The sequence below is a fragment of the Cryptomeria japonica genome, chromosome 5, assembly GCF_030272615.1.
Source record: "Cryptomeria japonica chromosome 5, Sugi_1.0, whole genome shotgun sequence".
In the NCBI taxonomy this organism is placed as follows: Eukaryota; Viridiplantae; Streptophyta; class Pinopsida; order Cupressales; family Cupressaceae; genus Cryptomeria; species Cryptomeria japonica.
The window spans coordinates 307,474,063-307,492,745 of record NC_081409.1 but is presented as its reverse complement, the minus strand read 5'-3'; the positions used below and the strand labels follow the sequence as shown (position 1 = coordinate 307,492,745).

General features: G+C 35.8%; 1 protein-coding gene across 1 annotated transcript in view; it reads right to left on the bottom strand.

Annotated features, from left to right (window-relative positions):
• Positions 1-11,676: 11,676 nt before the first annotated feature.
• LOC131045021 (uncharacterized) overlaps positions 11,677-18,683 on the bottom strand; it is a 318,125-nt gene continuing 311,118 nt past the window's right edge. The window contains exon 12 of the mRNA XM_057978528.2: positions 11,677-12,222. Within this exon, the coding sequence (XP_057834511.2) occupies positions 11,991-12,222 (232 nt within the window). The 3' untranslated portion in view covers positions 11,677-11,990. The remainder of the gene's footprint in view (positions 12,223-18,683) is intronic.

The window sequence follows — 18,683 nt, the reverse complement described above, 5'->3', positions numbered from 1 at the left end:
ATGAAACAATGATGAATGTCCTAGAGAACATGTGTATCTTGACATAGAATGTGCAAAGTTATAGCTTCATAATTGGTTAGAGATGCAAAGGCATGCATAGACATCCATTGAATAGAGAGGTAGGATGATGAATATCCTAGATGAAGGGAAAATTGATAGACGTTTTGATGTCTCAGGTTGGCAAAGGACAAAGATTTTGGGTGATGGATTATCTTAGAGAAAGAACAAATTGGTTAATATGGTGCTGCATCAGGTTAGCAAAATTGTGCAGGTTGAATAATTATGCATGGAGGTTGCATGAAGTCATCTATTGGACTTGCAATGGATAGAGGACCAAGGCCATAGAGTTGTGATGACATGAGGCAAATAGGTTTAACCAGTGATGACATAGAGAAAAAGTGTTGATGCAGCATAAAATAACACAATGTGAGTCCCACATGAAGGTGTTGAAGGCAAGCATGGGATGTGTTATTGGGAAGTGAAAATGGACAAAGAAGACATAGGTCGAAGTGTGGTGAAAGCATCGGGCAAGCTGATATGATTCAGAAAAAGTATGGTTGTTGTGTCACTAACAGGTTGTGTTATTCACACTCTGTTGCAACGATATGCGCATAACACATTGTGTTATCACCATCACTATCTCGCGGTCAACCCTCTACATTGACCAAAGGCTACTACGATAGAAAGGTGAAGCACATAACATGTCGGTTATAGCTATGAAGTTATAAGGAGTATAATTCACAGTTGTGCATACCATATCGTGTTAGTTACACAAATGTTACAGGAAGAGCACACAAACACGTAGGTTATCAGTATCTACGAAACTACGAACGTGGGACAAGAGATGTGCATAACACACCGTGTTATTGACTTTCACCATTTCACTATGGTGATGTTAAAAGGAGGTGTTTCCTGATAGCAGGATATGGCAGCAAACAAAGGATCTCTTACCCCACAAGGGTGAAAATCTTGTGCAAAGAGTGGTGTGGGGGAAGTAGGAGTAAGGGGAGTAGTAGTCCCCACCATCCCGCAGCAATTGCACAGAGGAATGACTAACTCTCAAAATTCAGAGTAAGTTCCTTGTAGGATAGTTGGGAATATTGAGGAACAAGGAAATACTTACCCCACAGGGGTGACGGTTTGTCAAAAAGAGCCCTATGGGGTAACACAAAAGAAAAGTAAATGACACCCCCTCTACCCTGCAACATGTTAGTTGAGCGATGAAAAGGAAGAAGTGATGGTCATGCAGAGTAAGAATACTAAAGAAGATAGAGAGGCTCTGCTACCCCGCACTGTAGAAAGTCGGAGTGAAAAGATCATGCGGGGAAACAAAGCACGAAGTAAGAGGCCACCCCTGCTATCTCACGCCAGTTAAAACCAAAGGAGCTCAAGGATCCTTGCAACATGCAAACGTCAAGTGAAATGGTCGTGTGAGCTAACAAGAGTGAAGGAATGTTGTGAAGAGAAAGGAGGAAATTCTTATCCAACATGAGTCAATATCTTATACAAGGTGTGGTGTAGGCTAACAAGAGTGAAGGGTAATTTCTTGAAGGTCCTTACCCCGCATGAGTAAAGATGCTTGTACAAGGTGTGGTGCAGGCTAACAAGAGTGAAGAGGGAAGTGATCCCTTCTATCCTGCATCAAGAGCACAGAGGAAGGATTTCTTTGAAGCTTACCAAGCATGTGAATGACAATGCGGGGTAATGAAGGGAAATAAGATAGTTGCCCCTTCCATCCCGCAGGTATACATGTTATGCAAATATGCAACGACATAGTTTAAGGTCATTGTGATTGTTAGAGGTGATTTAGTCGACATGTTGGCTGCCCAATAGGCAAAATGGTCCACGTGGTAGTTGACCAAGTTTGACCAAGAGATTTGGAGTTCCAATGAGAATATTTTGATGATACATTTGCATGTTGATAGGAAAGTTAATCCACATGGCAGTTGACCCATTTTGACAAGGTGATTTGGACTTCGAATAAGAATATTTTAATGACTCATTGCATGCTGATAGACACAGAGGTCCATATGGCAGTTGACTGACATTGACTAGGTGACTAGAATGACAAAAATGAATACAAGTGGCTTCCAGGTGTTCAAATATGAAAGCTGATATACCAAAGTCGAGGATGAAGATGATTTTAATGAGGTAGTTGTCGATCTTTTCAAGGCAAGTCAAGAAAGAGTGAAGAACACATTAATGGCAATACTAAAGCCAACTAATGTGCGGCTCGAGATGATCCATAGAGAAGAGGTTGGATCTCATCAGACAAATGAAGATTACTAAAGTTAGTAATTAGAGTACAAAGCAGACTAGGAAGAACGAAGTAGCATTTAATGGAGAGCCAACAGAGGATCAAGCGAGTGGTTTGAGAAGATCAAAAGATCTCTATTCGACAAAACATAACCTCCAGAGGTAGTTGAAGATTATAAAAGCTTGACATAGAATGAAAATATGATGAAAAAGGATATATAATTAATGATGGCGGCCAAATCAGATAGTGTGGAAGATTTATTGGAAGCCCAAGAAAATTACTTTTCGAATTTTGTTTTGGAGGGAATATCCTAGGGTTGCATGGAAGACATAAAAATGAAAAAGTGTGAAATAGATAAGGTTGGATTAGAAGGTGTGAGGTGTGAAGTAGAGAGTGCATGATTGGCGTGGATGAGAAGAAGCAATGGACTCCTTTGGGTTGGTGCCCGTTATTTCAAGGGTTGTTGCTCCTTTGGGTTGGTGCCCATAAAATTTATAATCAGTGATTTTATTGTGACATTGGATTGGAGAAGTAGACTCTAGCAGCTATTCTCACCGAGGTTTTTACCACATCGGGTTTTCCTCATAAATCTTGCGTCTTGTGATTTTATTTGTGTGTGTGTGTGTTCTTATTTGTTTTGCATCTTTAGTATCTGCTCACAGTTTAGATTAGAAGTTTTTAAAGATTCACTGATTCACAAACCCCTCTCAGTGACCCATTATGTTCCTTCACACAAAACTTCACATAAACTCTCATGTCTCCATAAATGATTTATTATTCCTTATGTATCCTCAACAACATCCCAAAACATCAATTAGGTCAACTCAAATAGGATCTAACAGATGAAACATGCAACACAATATACGTCGACCTCAAATATATTCATCATTATCAAAAATAGGTTGTAGATCAAGCTACACTTAATCTAAACTTCAAATATTTCATATCACATCCTTCAAAGAATATGAAATGGGACAAGATGAACCAAAATTGAAGGAACATAGCTAGTTGGCCCAAATATCAACACCACTGCCAAAATTGCTAACTATTTATCTCAATACCATTGGGGAGAAGAAAAACCACCATGCAGACCATTATTAACGATATGAAAACCATCAAACACCTTTCTACAAATGTCTTTCAAAGTGATCAACCACAAAGTGCTAGTGTTGAAGATAAATAACACTGAGTTGGTAAACACTACGTAAATTAGATAAACTATGTGATATCAACATGAAGAATACTATATATTGGAGCACCAACACAATTGAAACTCGTATCACTTATCCAATACACCATCCTTAACATCCTCAAAAATATACATAGCCATACCAATCAATGTGATAGAATGTGGAGCATTCTAGTGAGCCAACAAGAACACTTTACACTGATAGGCTGAGATTTGGAGATGAAACCCTTATAACTTTTTATTTAAAAGATATTATTACTTGAAAACATGAGATAGGCCTCTAGCACAACAAATCCTAAATCCTGAACCACACAACCAAAGGATGTAATGCAGTAAAATGTGGAGCAACATGTTGGTCCACAGACAAAGGAAAATTCACTATTTCAAAACTTAGACAATTTTTTTCAAACAACAGGTATGAGACTGATCTCAAACATCATCTATCTGACTTTCTGGACATGTAGACACCAATTAAGATGACTGAACCAAAACATAAATCATTTGCCTCAATACATACCATCTATTCTAGACTGATATACTACCATTTGATGAATCTTTGGATTGCCTTCTATGGCTTTGATCAATCTGACATGACACAACTACTCTCAAATATGCCCAACACACATCATCTCAATTGACACAGTTGCACTCAAATATGCATAATCTAATTCACCAATGACCATAGCACATACTCCATTCATCCAACTTAATGACAATACATATTGTTAGACATCAGGTTGACATCAATGGCAACAACTCATATTTCCAACAGTGCAAAGGATGAATCTTGTTCTCATTAGGCACCATTCTATTGTTGGTACATTGTTATGATTTAAAATAACAATTAAATACAATCTCACTAAAACTATGATATATTTCTCATTTCTCAACAAAATTTAGAATTTTTAAAATGTTCTAGAAAACTAATGAAGAGCAAAATAAAACCAACAAATCATTTAAGAATATTATAAGTATTTAATTCACAATTTGATGTTGAAGATAGATGCATTTAAATGTTTACTAGCCAATTTAATTTATCTTTTTTATTTTATATAAGGATTTTGGAGCCAAAAGGGTGTAATAGAATTTTTCATTTGCACATCATAATTGGGTGCATCGAATGAAACTAGCATCTAAAGAGAAAATATCATTGAAGGAGGTAAATATGAAAAAAGCCAATTGTTGATATAGGAACACCAGAATAATTTTTTTTAGCACTAAAGAGGGATTGTTAGTAATTATTAATGCATGAAATAATAATAAATACTAACTTAACATGTGAATGTTTTTGATTAAGGGAAAACAAGTTTTGAAGGGACCTGAAACCCTTTACAAAACAGGTTTTGGAAGGTCCTGGAACCTGAACCTTAAGATAAAACTAAAAGTCCACCCAACGATACAGTACAAAAGTGAGACAGGGCAAAACCATACAAAAGATGGGGGACAACGCAAGGACCCCCAACAAGAAACAATGGGTTGCAAAAGCCAAAGACCAGCAAGCAACCCCAACCCAACCATGACAAATCAAGTAATTGATCTACACTTGTGGGAGCGAAGGGTCATATCAAAAGAGGACTGGGATGATTTAGATTTCTTACCTTTAACGGTAATCCATCCCTCCTCAACCCTAGTAGCAGTGCTTTGCCAAGAAGATGGGTCTAGAATAAAGGACCTCCCACCAACAGAAGGAACAGTGGCATCATCTAGAGAGGCAGGGACAACATAATTCAGAGAATCAGAAGGACCAAACAAAGATCCACCAGCAATCTGGGAAGCAGGAGGTTCATCCATCATATTAGACGCTAGTTATTAATTGTGTTAGGTGGTAGTTAGTAAGTTGAATGGCTTTATAAAGCTATATAATGTAATCATTTGAGTGTTGAAAATGAATGATTGAATTTTTTTGTATTGGAGCCCAGTGCTTTTTGTTTTCCTTACCCATTTTCATACAAATTCTATGGTGGCCATCCTTGTGATACTTTCTCATTTTGTAGTAGCAAAGCCTAACTTGGCCTTATCCAACTTCATTTGTGCCTCCATTATGCACCTCTTTGTATCTTGAGCTTGAATGTCTTCCACCTCACTTGCCTTCTTAGACACCATGGATACCTAGCCTTTCAACACCTTTATTTTTACTTTGGAGGCCTCAATAGTTTGCCTTGTCTATTTCAACTCCTTGAACTTTCTCTCCCAGGCAACGAGAAAGAATTCCAAAACTTTGCACTTTCTTGGAACAATTCAACCCTATCTTGTGCTTTGACAAGCTTGATAGTTACACCTATTACCTCCACTTGGTATTTTGTATGTTGCACCTAACATTCCATATTATCTACTAAGGGAGTAAAGTGGAGATGTGCAAGATATCTTATGCAAGGTCATACTTTGTGTGTACCTACTTGCTTGGGATATTGATTGGACTTAAGGATATTGAATTTGTTCATAACCGTACCTTGCGAGATCTATTTTAAAGAGAATCTTGTATTTGAACCAAAATAATGTCAGTTGGCAATTGATTTCACTGTCCTTGTAAATTATGTGAAAAATACAATTCTTGTGAAAACAATGAGCCAAGAAAACAAAAGAAAGTAACATAGAAATAAGTAAGATATGATACAAACCTTAGTGGCAATGATCTATTATATAAATCAAAACCATTTAATGAGTGGAGATTAAGGTCTAAACCGAGGGTTATCATTATCCATCTTTAGTCCAAATATTTCTAAGCGATACTTATCTAAAGTTCTGGGCATAGGCTTATTAAAGTTACTCCTATTATGGATAGTGAACATACAAATAGAGCATTGACATTCTTGTGCTATAACTATTCTCTTAATAGGACAAGTATACCTTGACTAATATTATAATGGATTGGCTTAATAATGAAAAAGGAGGCATCAATTCAATAAGGCATGTAGCTCCATGTATAATATGATGGTTATTATTATTGTAATATAGGAAGCCCATATCAATATTGAGTCCAAATATTTTTAAGTTATACTTAGTATTTGAGTTCTCCTATAATGTAAAGTGAATGTAAAGGTATAACTTATGCTATAACTATTCTCTTAGTAGGACAAGTCTAGCTTGCCTAAGATTATAATGGTTTGGATTACTAATGAAAAAGGAGGAATCAATTAAGGTCTTCAACTCCAAGTATATTATAATAGTTATTATCGTTGGAATATAGGAAGATTATATCCATACTGAGTCCAAATCTCTTTAAGTTATTTTATAAAGACTTGTTTAAGTTACTCCTATTAAAGATAGTGAATGTAAAGGTAAAGAATTATCATTCATGTGCTATAAGTATTCTCTTAGTAGGACAAGTCTACTTTGACTAAGATTCTAATGGTATGGCTTAATAATGAAAAAGGAGGCATTGATTAAATAAGATCTCTAGATCCATGTATATTATAATGGTAATTATTTTTGGAAGATAGGAATATCATTTCTACATATTGTCCTCATTTTTGAAAATTCAAAACTGTGACAACTCCTACAAATTTTTGCTTAAAATGCATCATTTTTGTCTCCAAGACATGTTTTACGAGGTGTAAAACTCACATTTGTTAGTGTCAAATGATTGGGGGTATCATTGCCATCATTGTCCAAATTTTGGTGAGTTTTGGTCTTCTTTTTCCTAGCTTTTTGTGCAATTTCGGGTTTTAGAGCAGTCACTGCAGGTTGAATATTTTACTCTTTAGGCACGCTTCTCGAGGCAAAAATTTTGCTCCTTGTTGAACTAGACCGATCTTCGGCCCATCCTCAATTTACGTTTCAAAATTCATCGCGTTTCAAGTTCGTTTTCTCTGTCTTTCCTTCAATTTCGGGTTTTTACTTCATGACTGCAAGTGGGAAATTTTCTTTCTATTGCAAGTTAGGAGTTTCCTTTATGTTTTTGTGTTGTAGGGGTTTTTTCTAGCAATTACAAGTGCACTTTATTTAAAACTTGTAACTTTCTTTTTTATTTTCCCTTTTCCCTTTTTGTCTTTTAAGTTGTTGTAGCAGCTTTTTAGAAAAATTGCAGGTGAATTTAAACTTACAAGTTTAATGAGAACTTGTAAGTTCTCATAAAAGTTCCTACTTTGTGCTTTTAAGTTGTAATAGGGATTTTATTTCCCTTTTACAAGTCTTTTTAAGTTTTAAAAGTGATTTTATGTCTTGTGTTTACTTGTAATAAGAGTTTTATTTCCCTATTACAAGTTTTTATGTTTTTATTCCTTTTTAGTTGTAATAGGGATTTTATTTCCCTATTACAGGTTTTTATGTGTTGCCTTTAATTGCAATGGGGATTTTATTTCCCTATTACAAGTTGTTTTGTTATTTCTTTTTGCTCTTCTTCCTTTCAAACCCGAAATTGCTCAAGTGAAGGAAAAGTAATGCAATTTAAAACTTGTAAAGGGGTTTTAAAAACCTAATTACAACTTTGAAGAGCATTTTTCACTTGCATTTGCAACCCAAGAACTCAACCTGCACTTTTCTTCCCATGAATCTGATTTTTGTGGCTTTTCCCCTAAATCCGTCCAACATTCATGCTATGCTATTAGAAATCGTTGCTTATTGTCATGTTTATAAGCAAGAACAGTTTTATGAAACACGTTTTGCATTTACAAAGACATTTTTGGAATTCGTTTTTGTTGGTTCTGTTAGGGTTTCAAGCAGATCTGAAGCAAATATGAACTAACAATTATATGCAGATTTAAAATACAAAAGATAAAGGAATAAAACAAGACACAGATAACACAAAGATTTAATGTGGTTCACCCAGAATGGGTTACGTCCACCATACACAGCCGTCCAATCTTTCTTATTATCCAGCAAAAATAGTACATCAACCTTTCAATGCCTTAAGCATCCCAGCCACTTATAACATGCGTTTTTAGGGCAACAAACAAAGTTGGCCTTTTTAGGCTTTTATTACAATGTCGGTTTTCATCAACAAAACCCCGACAAGGATACGTGCTGAGTGTACAATACTTTGTTGATCAGTCGCCACATATCAATAGGTTCTTGCCACGTCTTGGAGCATGAAATTCGCCCTTCTTGCCACATTGCAAACATGTCTTGCATTCTCGCTTCATTGATAAGTGTTTGAAGTCAAATTTACTTCTCTTTCACTGTCGTTTTTGGAGGAGGAGATTAAATGCAAAACCGATTTGCTTGCTACAAGGAATATTAATGTGGTGGCTCGTTCATCTATTTATAGAGCATTTCAGTTCTTCTCAAGCTCATTTGTTTTGGTCTAGGGCCTTTGACCAAGCAAGGATTCAAGTTTCTAAGTGATCTTCCTAAATGGATAAGTTCTTTGAATGCAATTTGCAAATTTGCATGATTTTCCCCTCTTTCAGTTTTTTCCCATTCATTTGATTTCGGGTTTTACAAAGTTGATTACAAGTTGAAGTTTTTCCCTCTTTCCAAATTTGTCAAGCTGAAAATGTGTCTTTCCTTGTCACATAAAGTTTGCCATTACCAGCTGGTATCATTCTTTCCATCTTCTCCTTCATGTCAAAATCCCTTTCTCACCATTTCATCCATTCATTTCACCTTCATTCATTTTTCCCATTTAAAGTCTACTTGCAATTGAAATTTTAAAACCTGATTGCAGTTGTGTCTTAACTTGCAGTCAGCCTTCCAAAACCCGAAATTGGTCCAAAATGCACTAAAAAATATTTGAAAATGAGTCTTAAAGGTCCAATTACAAGTGCAAACTTGTGGTTACCCATTACACATATGAAGTTGCATGTTTGTTCTCCACAATTGCAAGTTAATTCTCTTGTTTTTCCACATATGTAATGCAGTTTCCAGAACCCAAAATTCACTTGTGAGCCCATTTTTGAATCAGTTTATCCCTTCCTATGTCAGTCCCGTTTGCACACACGACCTGCCAAATCAATAAATTAAGGCATGAGCCTTATCTTGCAAGTAGATTCCAGGATTGGGGGATGATACAAAGAAGAGATACAACAACAATTCATGGTTGAGAGCATAAAATGCTTTCAAGATAGAGATAGGTTTCTTACTTCAACCTTGCAGAGAACTTCCCTCCTGAAAAGCCAGTACTACCTCAAGCAAGAAGATAAGATTGAAGTTCATTGGCCAAGGACACAAAGATCATTAAGGATGTAAGTTCTCGTTCTGTTTCGAGATGTCTTCACCAATCCAAAATACTTCAAGCTCTACTATCTTGTAGCAACATGAAGATTTTCAAAACAAAGGATGATGTAGTTGGAGTCGCGTCTTTGGACACTTAGATTAATTATCCATTTGTAATTTTGTTTTGACAAGTTTACTTGTAAAAAAAAAACCAATTTTGTAATTGCAAGTTTATCACCTGCACTTTTGTAATTACAAGTAAGTTGATTACTAGTCAATTTAGAATAGGACTTGTAATTTTGAATAAGTCTTAGTTAGTAGTTGCAGGAATAAGTCGTGGTGGTTCAAAGAATTTATCAAGTTAGTTAGGATCCTCCCACCTTATTCTCAAGGCTCCTCTCCTATAAATACTTGAGGGGATCTATTGTAATTTTTAATCTTTTTTGGCAATGCAACAAAATTCTGCCAATTTGTATGTGCACTCTAAGACTTTGAGCTTGGATGTAAATCAGATTGCTTTCAATAAAAGAGGCAAGTTGTGTTGAGACTTTCTGTCAATTCAAGTTGTTATGTGACGATATTTTCTGGAGTTGATTGTGATTTTTGTTCTATTGTTCAAGAGGGATTTAAATTCAATCTTGCACTTGGAGATATAGATTTGGTTTTCAGACTTGGTCTTGCAGACTTTGAATTGTTTATCACGTTTGAAGCTAGTGTATAAAGCTCAAACAAAGGGGGTAACTTGCAAACTTTGTGCTGCTTCTATTTTCTATGTTTGTGCATAAGAGGTGCATCATGTAGTTAAACTTTGAGTTGCTACATACTGTACTTGGTTAGTAGAAAATCATTTTAAAAGGTTGATAGGAGAATATATAGTTGAAGACTTTGAGCTTTCTTTCTGTTTTCCCATCTCGGGGAAGTGGCTGAGGTCTTTGTGCTTTTATAGAAACTATGCTTCCCTTTATGTTCCAAAAATCCTACAAAAAAGTCTCATTTCTTTATTTGTTGTTATTTATTTCCAATTGCTATTACTTTTCTATGAAGAGAAAAGAGTGTAGTTTTTCTTGAAAGAAGAAGAAAAACTATAGTCTCACCCATATTAAATTAGTTTAGTTTGTAGATATGGGGAGCCTTCCCTAAATTAGGAGTATCATACTCACACACTGTGGTTGAAACCAAAATTTTGCACATCCCTCAGGTGTACAAAATTTTCATCCAACACTATATAGATTCCAAATCTTTTTAAAGTATATTTATCTTAAGTAATCAAAAGATACTTATTTACGTTACTCCTATTATGGGTAGTGAATGCAAAGGTATAACATTGACATTCTTGTGCTATAACTATTCTCTCAAGAGGACAAGTCTACCTTGACTAAGAATATAATGGTTTAGCTTAATAATGAAAAGGAAGTAAAATAGGATCTCTAACTCCATTCGTATTAGATGAAAAATTTATGGGATGTTTGCAATCATGTAACGACGCTAAATGATTTGGGCTCCCTAAATGGAAGTATTATGTACTAGACTTGATTTTTGGTATGAGAACATAAATGAACCAGTACCCTTGCACATGAATATCAAGACAAGTTGAGATCAAGAGCGATCTAGCAATGTAATTAGTGTTTTTATGGGTGGCTACAAGTCTATTTTTATATAATTAGTTATGTATATATATATATATATATATATATATATATATATATATATATATATATATATATATATATTCTTTAAGATGTTATACCTCTAGCCCATATTCATGCTCTTAGTTTTTATAATATGACTAGTTTTGAATGATGTGACATTTATTTTTTGCATGCTAAAATGGAATATCACCATGCAAGATCAAAGAGAAGGAAAACGATGAACATAATTAAAGAATAAATTCCTTCTTGAATGAATTGTTAGTCAATTTAAAAACCTCAAGAATAACCACTCAAAGAAGCTACGAATTTATCATCCATTTTAAACACATTTTATCTCGAAAAGAAACAAACTCATAAATCTTAATTGGACCTCAATTTCTATCTGCAAACCAATATTATTGAAATCCAGCCCCAAGTTAAACAAATTCATTTGTCTCCCTAAGATGTTCTCTTGAAACAGATTTCACGAAGTTCAAATTTCCAAAGGATTCCATGTTAAAAATGCATTTCTATACTGCTTTAGATTAAAGTTGACGTTAAAAGAAGTTCGATTGAGCCTACTAAGCAGAGTGTGCTATGAAGACTAAAAAATATCCTCTCTAGAAAAGGTACTCTGTTAAAGCAGTCGCGTATCATAATTCCTACAATTTGCAAGCATTATATCATAAACATCACTTCAACCTCCTAATATGCGCATTGGAATTTGGATAACTGTCTCTTCCTCGTCTTAATACATGATAAATTCAAGATCAGTCAAATGGTTCGGTAATATGGGACGATTAATTCCTGCTCAAAAAGAAAATCATACATCCATCAACTCATCAACAATACGACTAATTGCAATGGCTGGATCATCATTGTTTTTTGCTTCTTTTTCTTCATACTTCTGCTTCACTTCACTACTCACTCTCAATAATGTTGCTCGCATATTCTTTAACGTGTTTGGAGATTCAAGAAGATCAATGACCTTCACTGCCACTTCTTTCGGTTCAATACGACTGACAAGTTCAGGAACAATCTCTTCTTGTGCCCACCTGCAAATTTCAGGTTAGTTTCCAGAAAACAAAAATATAAATAATAATGCAATCAAGGAATACATAAGAGGGAGAGTAAGAATACCAACAAAAGATTATTAGAATTATTAGTTCTTCCCATCAATTCTACTGACAGGCTACCTTGCATTCTACAATATGCAGTGTTTCCATAGAATTGACTATTTTGGTTCAGATAAATCTAGAGAAGTTAAGCCCGACTTCCAAATTTACATACTGGGCAGATTGATCTGTCTAGAATCTCTATCTCAATTATAAAATACCTTTGATGCTCAACCGTACACTGAAAATGAAACAAATAAGACACACAAAATAAAAGGATGAAGGCTCCAACCATCTCAGCTTTGGGGATTTTTCCTAGCCAAAATGGTTCAATATAAGTTAAACGTCCTATACTTATTAAGTGGAATTTTCCCATGTCAACATTCAATAGGATACGTCGAATAAGATTAGAAAACTGCTATATAGGGTTAGTACTGTGAGTCCTTATCAAACATAGGGTTCCGCTTAACTTTAAAGCAAGGTTTCCACGAAAACATCAGTAAACCATTTAAAACTTAGTGAAGTACACTAAACTCTAAGAAAAAATGAAGCTGAAGTGTCATTCTGTCAGTCATTACTGATCACCCTGTGATCCACAAGTCATTCCTGATTCCTTCTGAAATCATCCCTTAGAATTTTCCTCAATTTGGGGTCATTTAGAATTTGAAGCATTGACCTTAGCTTGTAGAAAGAGGGGACAAAAATGTCTAAATTTGTTCAATTGTTTAACGAGAGGATTGCAAGCTAATGCATTCATAATTCACTTCTATCTTGTGCATGCAATAACCAACCTTCGACAATATCCTTCTGGCCTCCAACATATCTATTTCCCCCATGGCTATTCCCCTTTGTTTCAATAAGACTTAAGGATGAATTTTCATCATCGTCCAAAAGATTGAACCCATTGTATGGAGTAATCCACAGTTGTGAAATGCATAAGATGGATTAGGTACCAGATCCAAAAAAGGATTCTAGACCTATTAAAATTGTTTGTTCATCAAATTAGAGTAAGCTTAACATTTTCATGGAGCAATATCCCTTGTATAAAAGCATATTTGAGATCATTAATGTTCTTAAATGTGATATGATATGAAAGGAACATTGATCATTTAATTCAGAAGAGCTAGTCATGCCTCATAACCTCTTTCCAAACATGCTCTACCAAATTTGAAAACAATCAAGAAAAATGTAAAAAAAATTGAACATTACAATAAGAATTCTTGCACAAATATCTTGAACATCTTGTTTGAATTTAATTGCTGTAGCTTCTATGCTAAAACTTGACCCAGTGCATTTGATAGTTCCACATTCATGTCCTTGTCACATTGAACTAATTTTAAGACAATTCTTTGTTTGGCTTCCCATAAGTGCAAAAAGACATCGACATATCATGAAAGAGGAACCTAGTGCAAAAATATCCAAGATGTAAGAGCAATCTTACATCAAACAAAAATATTCTCTGTTAATTCATATAACGTCAGTCGTACAATTTCATAATTCCGATACATTGATTACATGTTAACTATTAGTATGTATGTTAACAAATCAATAATAAAATCTAAACCGAATTATGATGTTTGACTGGTCACACCCTTTCATATTAACGGGCTATGATAAGCGATTCATAATTGCGTTCCTCACGATCAGCGATGATCTTAAATTGTTATCGGGCTATGTTATTAACGGGCTGTGTTAATATTGTTAACGGGCTGTTAACAGGTGATGAGTGGCACGTAGGGAAGAGATGTGTCTTCCCACATGGGAAGACATATCTCTTCACTACTTAACCCCTCTTCCACATATATATAACACACATACAATAAGGAGGAACACAATACCGAAATCGATAAGTGTTGTGCTTCCTTTCATTCGCACTACTGCAGTTCAAATTTAGTTCCAGACTATATCTTCATCTCTTCTATCCTCTTGATCACATAATTTAAATAAACTTAACATGGTATCAGAGCTAAGTTAAGGAAGATCAAATTAAATTCTGTAACGATCTTATAGACATTCACCTGGCTCTTAGTAGATCACATTCTTATAATCCTAATGGCAACTGGAGTTAGGTTTGAAGATCGACTAGATGGAGCATCAAATTTTGTATCTTGGAAAGTCAGGATCATGCTTGTTTTGAAAGAAAATAAAATTGACTCCCATGTCAAAAGTGAAATTCCTGAACCCTCTGATGATACGGAGAAAATTCAGTGGAGCAAGGATAGTGAGAAGGCTCTTAAGATAAGTGTGGATTCAGTGAGAGACCACATTGTGCCAGTTATTTCTAAATATGAGACGGCTTTTTAGATGTTCAAAGCCCTAGCTGACATTTATGAAATCAACAACACTAGTAGGGCTCTCACCTTGAAGAACCAACTACACCATATAAAGATGAATAAAGGAGAGACAATTACATCCTATTTCTTGAGGATCACTAAGCTTAGGGATCAACTATCCACTATTGGACATCTAGTAGACAACAAAGAACTTGCTATGATGGCCCTAAATGGACTTCCTACCTCGTGGGAATCGTTCATTCAAGGAATTAGTGCTCGTTCTAAATTTCCTAAGTTTGATAGATTGAAAATCGATTGCATTCAAGAGGAATCTCGGCTTGTCACAAGAGGAATAAAACAAAACAATGGTAATGAGGACATTCAAGTTTTAAACTCTAATTCCCACAAGAAAGGAAAGAAGAAGAATGTTAAGAGAAAGAGGGACAACGGCTCAAATGGAAAGAGGTCTTCAAAGAAGAAGAGAGACATGTCTGAAGTACAATGTTTCAGATGTGACCAATATGGGCACTATGCAATGAAGTGTCCAAACAGGATCAAGCAACAGGCTTCAATGGTAGAAGTTAAGAAAGGGAGTGATTCCGAGAGACTAGTCTTCTACTCAGCCCTCTCTAGTCAAGTCACCTCTAGTTCCAACACATGGGTGATAGACAGTGGAGCATCTCGACACATCACTGGATTTCGTGAGCACCTAGATACACTTGTGAAAAATTCAAATGAAGAAGTGACAATTGGTGATAACTCAAATTATCCAGTTATGGGAATAGGAACTTGCAATATCAACCTAAAGTTAGGCATATCCCTGCAGCTGATTGGAGTTCAATTTGTACCTGGTATAAAGAGAAACCCTGTCTCAATTTCTGCACTTGAAGATAAGGGTTACATATTAACCTTTATGGAAGGAAAGGTACTTGCTTGGCCAAAGAACTCCACCATCAAGAAATCCCACACCATTGGAGTAAGACAACGGAGCCTCTACAGACTTTGCACCACTCCACCTCAAGCGTTGATTCACGAGACTCTAGATTCGAATGAAATTTGGCACAGAAGATTAGGGCACCTTCATTTCCATGCCCTAATTAAGATAGAGAAGATGGTGATTGGCTTACCCAAGCTAAGTCACAGTTCTAAAGGAGCATGCAAGGGGTGTGCCTTGGGAAAGAATACTAAAGGGTCTTTCAATTCTAGCAACAGTAAATCCAAAAATGTATTAGAATTAGTTCATTCTGATTTATGTGGACCCATGTCTGTACCCTCCTTAGGAGGATTTTTATATTATGTAATATTTGTAGATGATTATTCTAGGAAGACCTGGATATATTTTCTAAGGTACAAAGAGTTTGAAGAAATCCTTTCTAAATTTAAGGAATTCAAAGCTCTTGCAGAAAACATGACAGGAAAGAAAATCATAACCTTAAGAACAGACAATTGGGGGGAATACACTTTTGATATGTTTAAAGATTATTGTATAAATGCTGGGATTAAGAAGGAGTTAATTGCACCTTATAACCCACAACAAAATGGGGTAGCTGAAAGAAAGAATAGGACTATACTAGAAGCTGCTAAGGCTATGTTGTTTGACCAAAATATAGAAACCTCATTTTGGGCTAAAGCATCTAGGACAGCCGTGTACATTCAAAATAGATGTCCTCATTCTCTTCTTGATAATAAAACCCTTGAAGAATCCTTTACTGGTAACAAACCTGACATAAGTAATCTTCGGATCTTTGGGTGTCCAGTCTATATTCATGTTCCCAAATAAAAGAGATCAAAATTAGAACCTTTTGGAAAGAAAGGGGTATTTGTTGGGTACAGTGAAACCTCTAAGGCTTACAGAGTATACATACCTAGACAAAGGCAAATTGAATTAAGCAGAGATGTCATCTTTGAAGAAGACATAGCATTCAGGAGGTCCAAAAGCTCTAATGAATTAGAAAACCAAGATCTCCTACAAGCATGGATGAGGATCCCACCCTTGAGATTCAGAGGGAGACCCCTGAAAACACTGAGCATGAAGTTCAAGACTTACCTTTGGAAGAACATTATCCCGAAACTAGGAAGAGACCACTTTGGGCTAAAAAGATGCTTCAAGAAGCTGAAAATTATGCTGCTCCAAAGGGGACCTTTAGAGAAAGTAAGAGACCTAACCTATTTTCCAGTTATGCTGCCTTGATGAGTGAGACCATTGATGCAAAACCTTCCTGTGTTGGAGATGCTCTCAAGCATCAAGTTTGGAAAGATGCTATGTCAGAAGAGTATCATCAGTCAATTCTAAAAAATAATGTCTGGGATATTGTGCCTAGGCCTAAAGGCAAATTTGTGGTATCTTCTAAATGGCTCTTCAAAATCAAACATGCAGTAGATGACAGCATTGAGAAGCACAAAGCAAGGTTTGTTGCCAGAGGTTTCTCACAGAAAAAAAATATTGACTATGAAGAGACATTTGCTCCTGTTGCCAGATACACTTTTGTCCGAGCAGTTTTGGCTATTGCAGCATCTAAAGGATGGAAAGTCCATCAAATGGATGTTACAACTGCTTTTCTAAATGGTAAGATTGAAGAAGAAGTTTATTTGGAGCAACCTGAAGGTTTTGTGATTCATAAGGCTGAATCACATGTCTGCAGATTAAAGAAAGCCCTATATGGACTGAAACAGGCTCCCAGAGCATGTATGAAAGAATTGATCACTATCTCTTGGAATTAGGGTTTTCCAAGAATGAAGCAGATCCAAATCTCTACTACAAGGTAATCAATGGTGAATTATTAATTCTTATTTTTAATGTTGATGATCTACTAATCACAAGAGAGGATAATCGTATTTCTCGGTGTAAGAAAGAATTAACCTCTAAGTTTGATATGAAGGATTTAGGAATTCTTCACTACTTCCTTGGATTGGAAGTTTGGCAATAGGCAGATGGTATAATCCTTAATCAAGGAAAATACACCATTGATATACTCAAGAGATTTGGAATGATAGATTGTAGATCCATGACCACACCTATGGAGACAAATCTGCACAAGCTAAAGGAAGCAGCTGCAAAATCAGAGTTTGCAGATCCTACTCTCTATAGACAGATTATTGGATCTCTGATGTATTTGGTAAACACAAGACCTGATATATGTTATGATGTTAAAAAACTTAGTTCATGTGTGAACCTAGGGAAATACATCTTGTTGCTGCAAAGCATATTCTCAGATATCTTCGGGGAACTATTGGTTTTGGTCTGAAATATAAACATGTAGACCTGACCTACATGGATTCACTGATTCTTATTGGGCTGGAAGCATAGTTGACAGGAAAAGCACATCAGGATGTTGCTTCAGTTTAGGATCAGGAATGATCTAATGGATATGTAGAAAACAGTCTTCAATTGCTCAGAGTTCTAGAGAAACTGAATACATTGTAGCCTCCATGGAAGCAAGAGAAGAAGTATGGCTCCGGAAATTGCTTGTAGGACTGTTTGGTCAGCCCTTAAATCCTACTATCATCTATTGTGACAATTAGAGTTGCATCAAGCTTTCAATGAATCCAGTATTTCATGACAGGTCGAAACACATTGAGATTCCTTATCACTATGTTCGAGATATGGTGGAAAGGAATGTGATCCGACTGAATTATATTAGTACAGGTGATCAGATTGCAAACATTCTTACCAAGCCTCTCTCCAGGATCAAGATTGAACACTTTAGAGATAAACTTGGTATGGTTGAAAATGTTATTTAATTTTGAGAGAGTCATTTATTCTGATATACTAATGTTGTCCTCATTTTTGGATTCTCAAAAATGTGACAACCCCTACAAATTTCTGCCTAAAAAGTGTCATTTTTGTCCCCAAGGCACATTTTACGAGGTACAAAACTCACATTTGATAGTGTCAAATCATTGGGGGGTGTCTTTGCCATCATTGTCCAAGTTTTGGTCTTCCTTTTCCTAGCTTTCTGTGCAATTTCGGATTTCAAAACAGTCACTGCAGGTTGAAGATTTTACTCTATGGCATGCTTCCCAGGGTATAATTTTTCTTCATCCTTGGACTGGCTAAATCCTCAGTCCATCCTCAAACCACGTTTCAAATTTCATCGCATTCTGGGTTCGTTTGCTATGTCTTTCCTT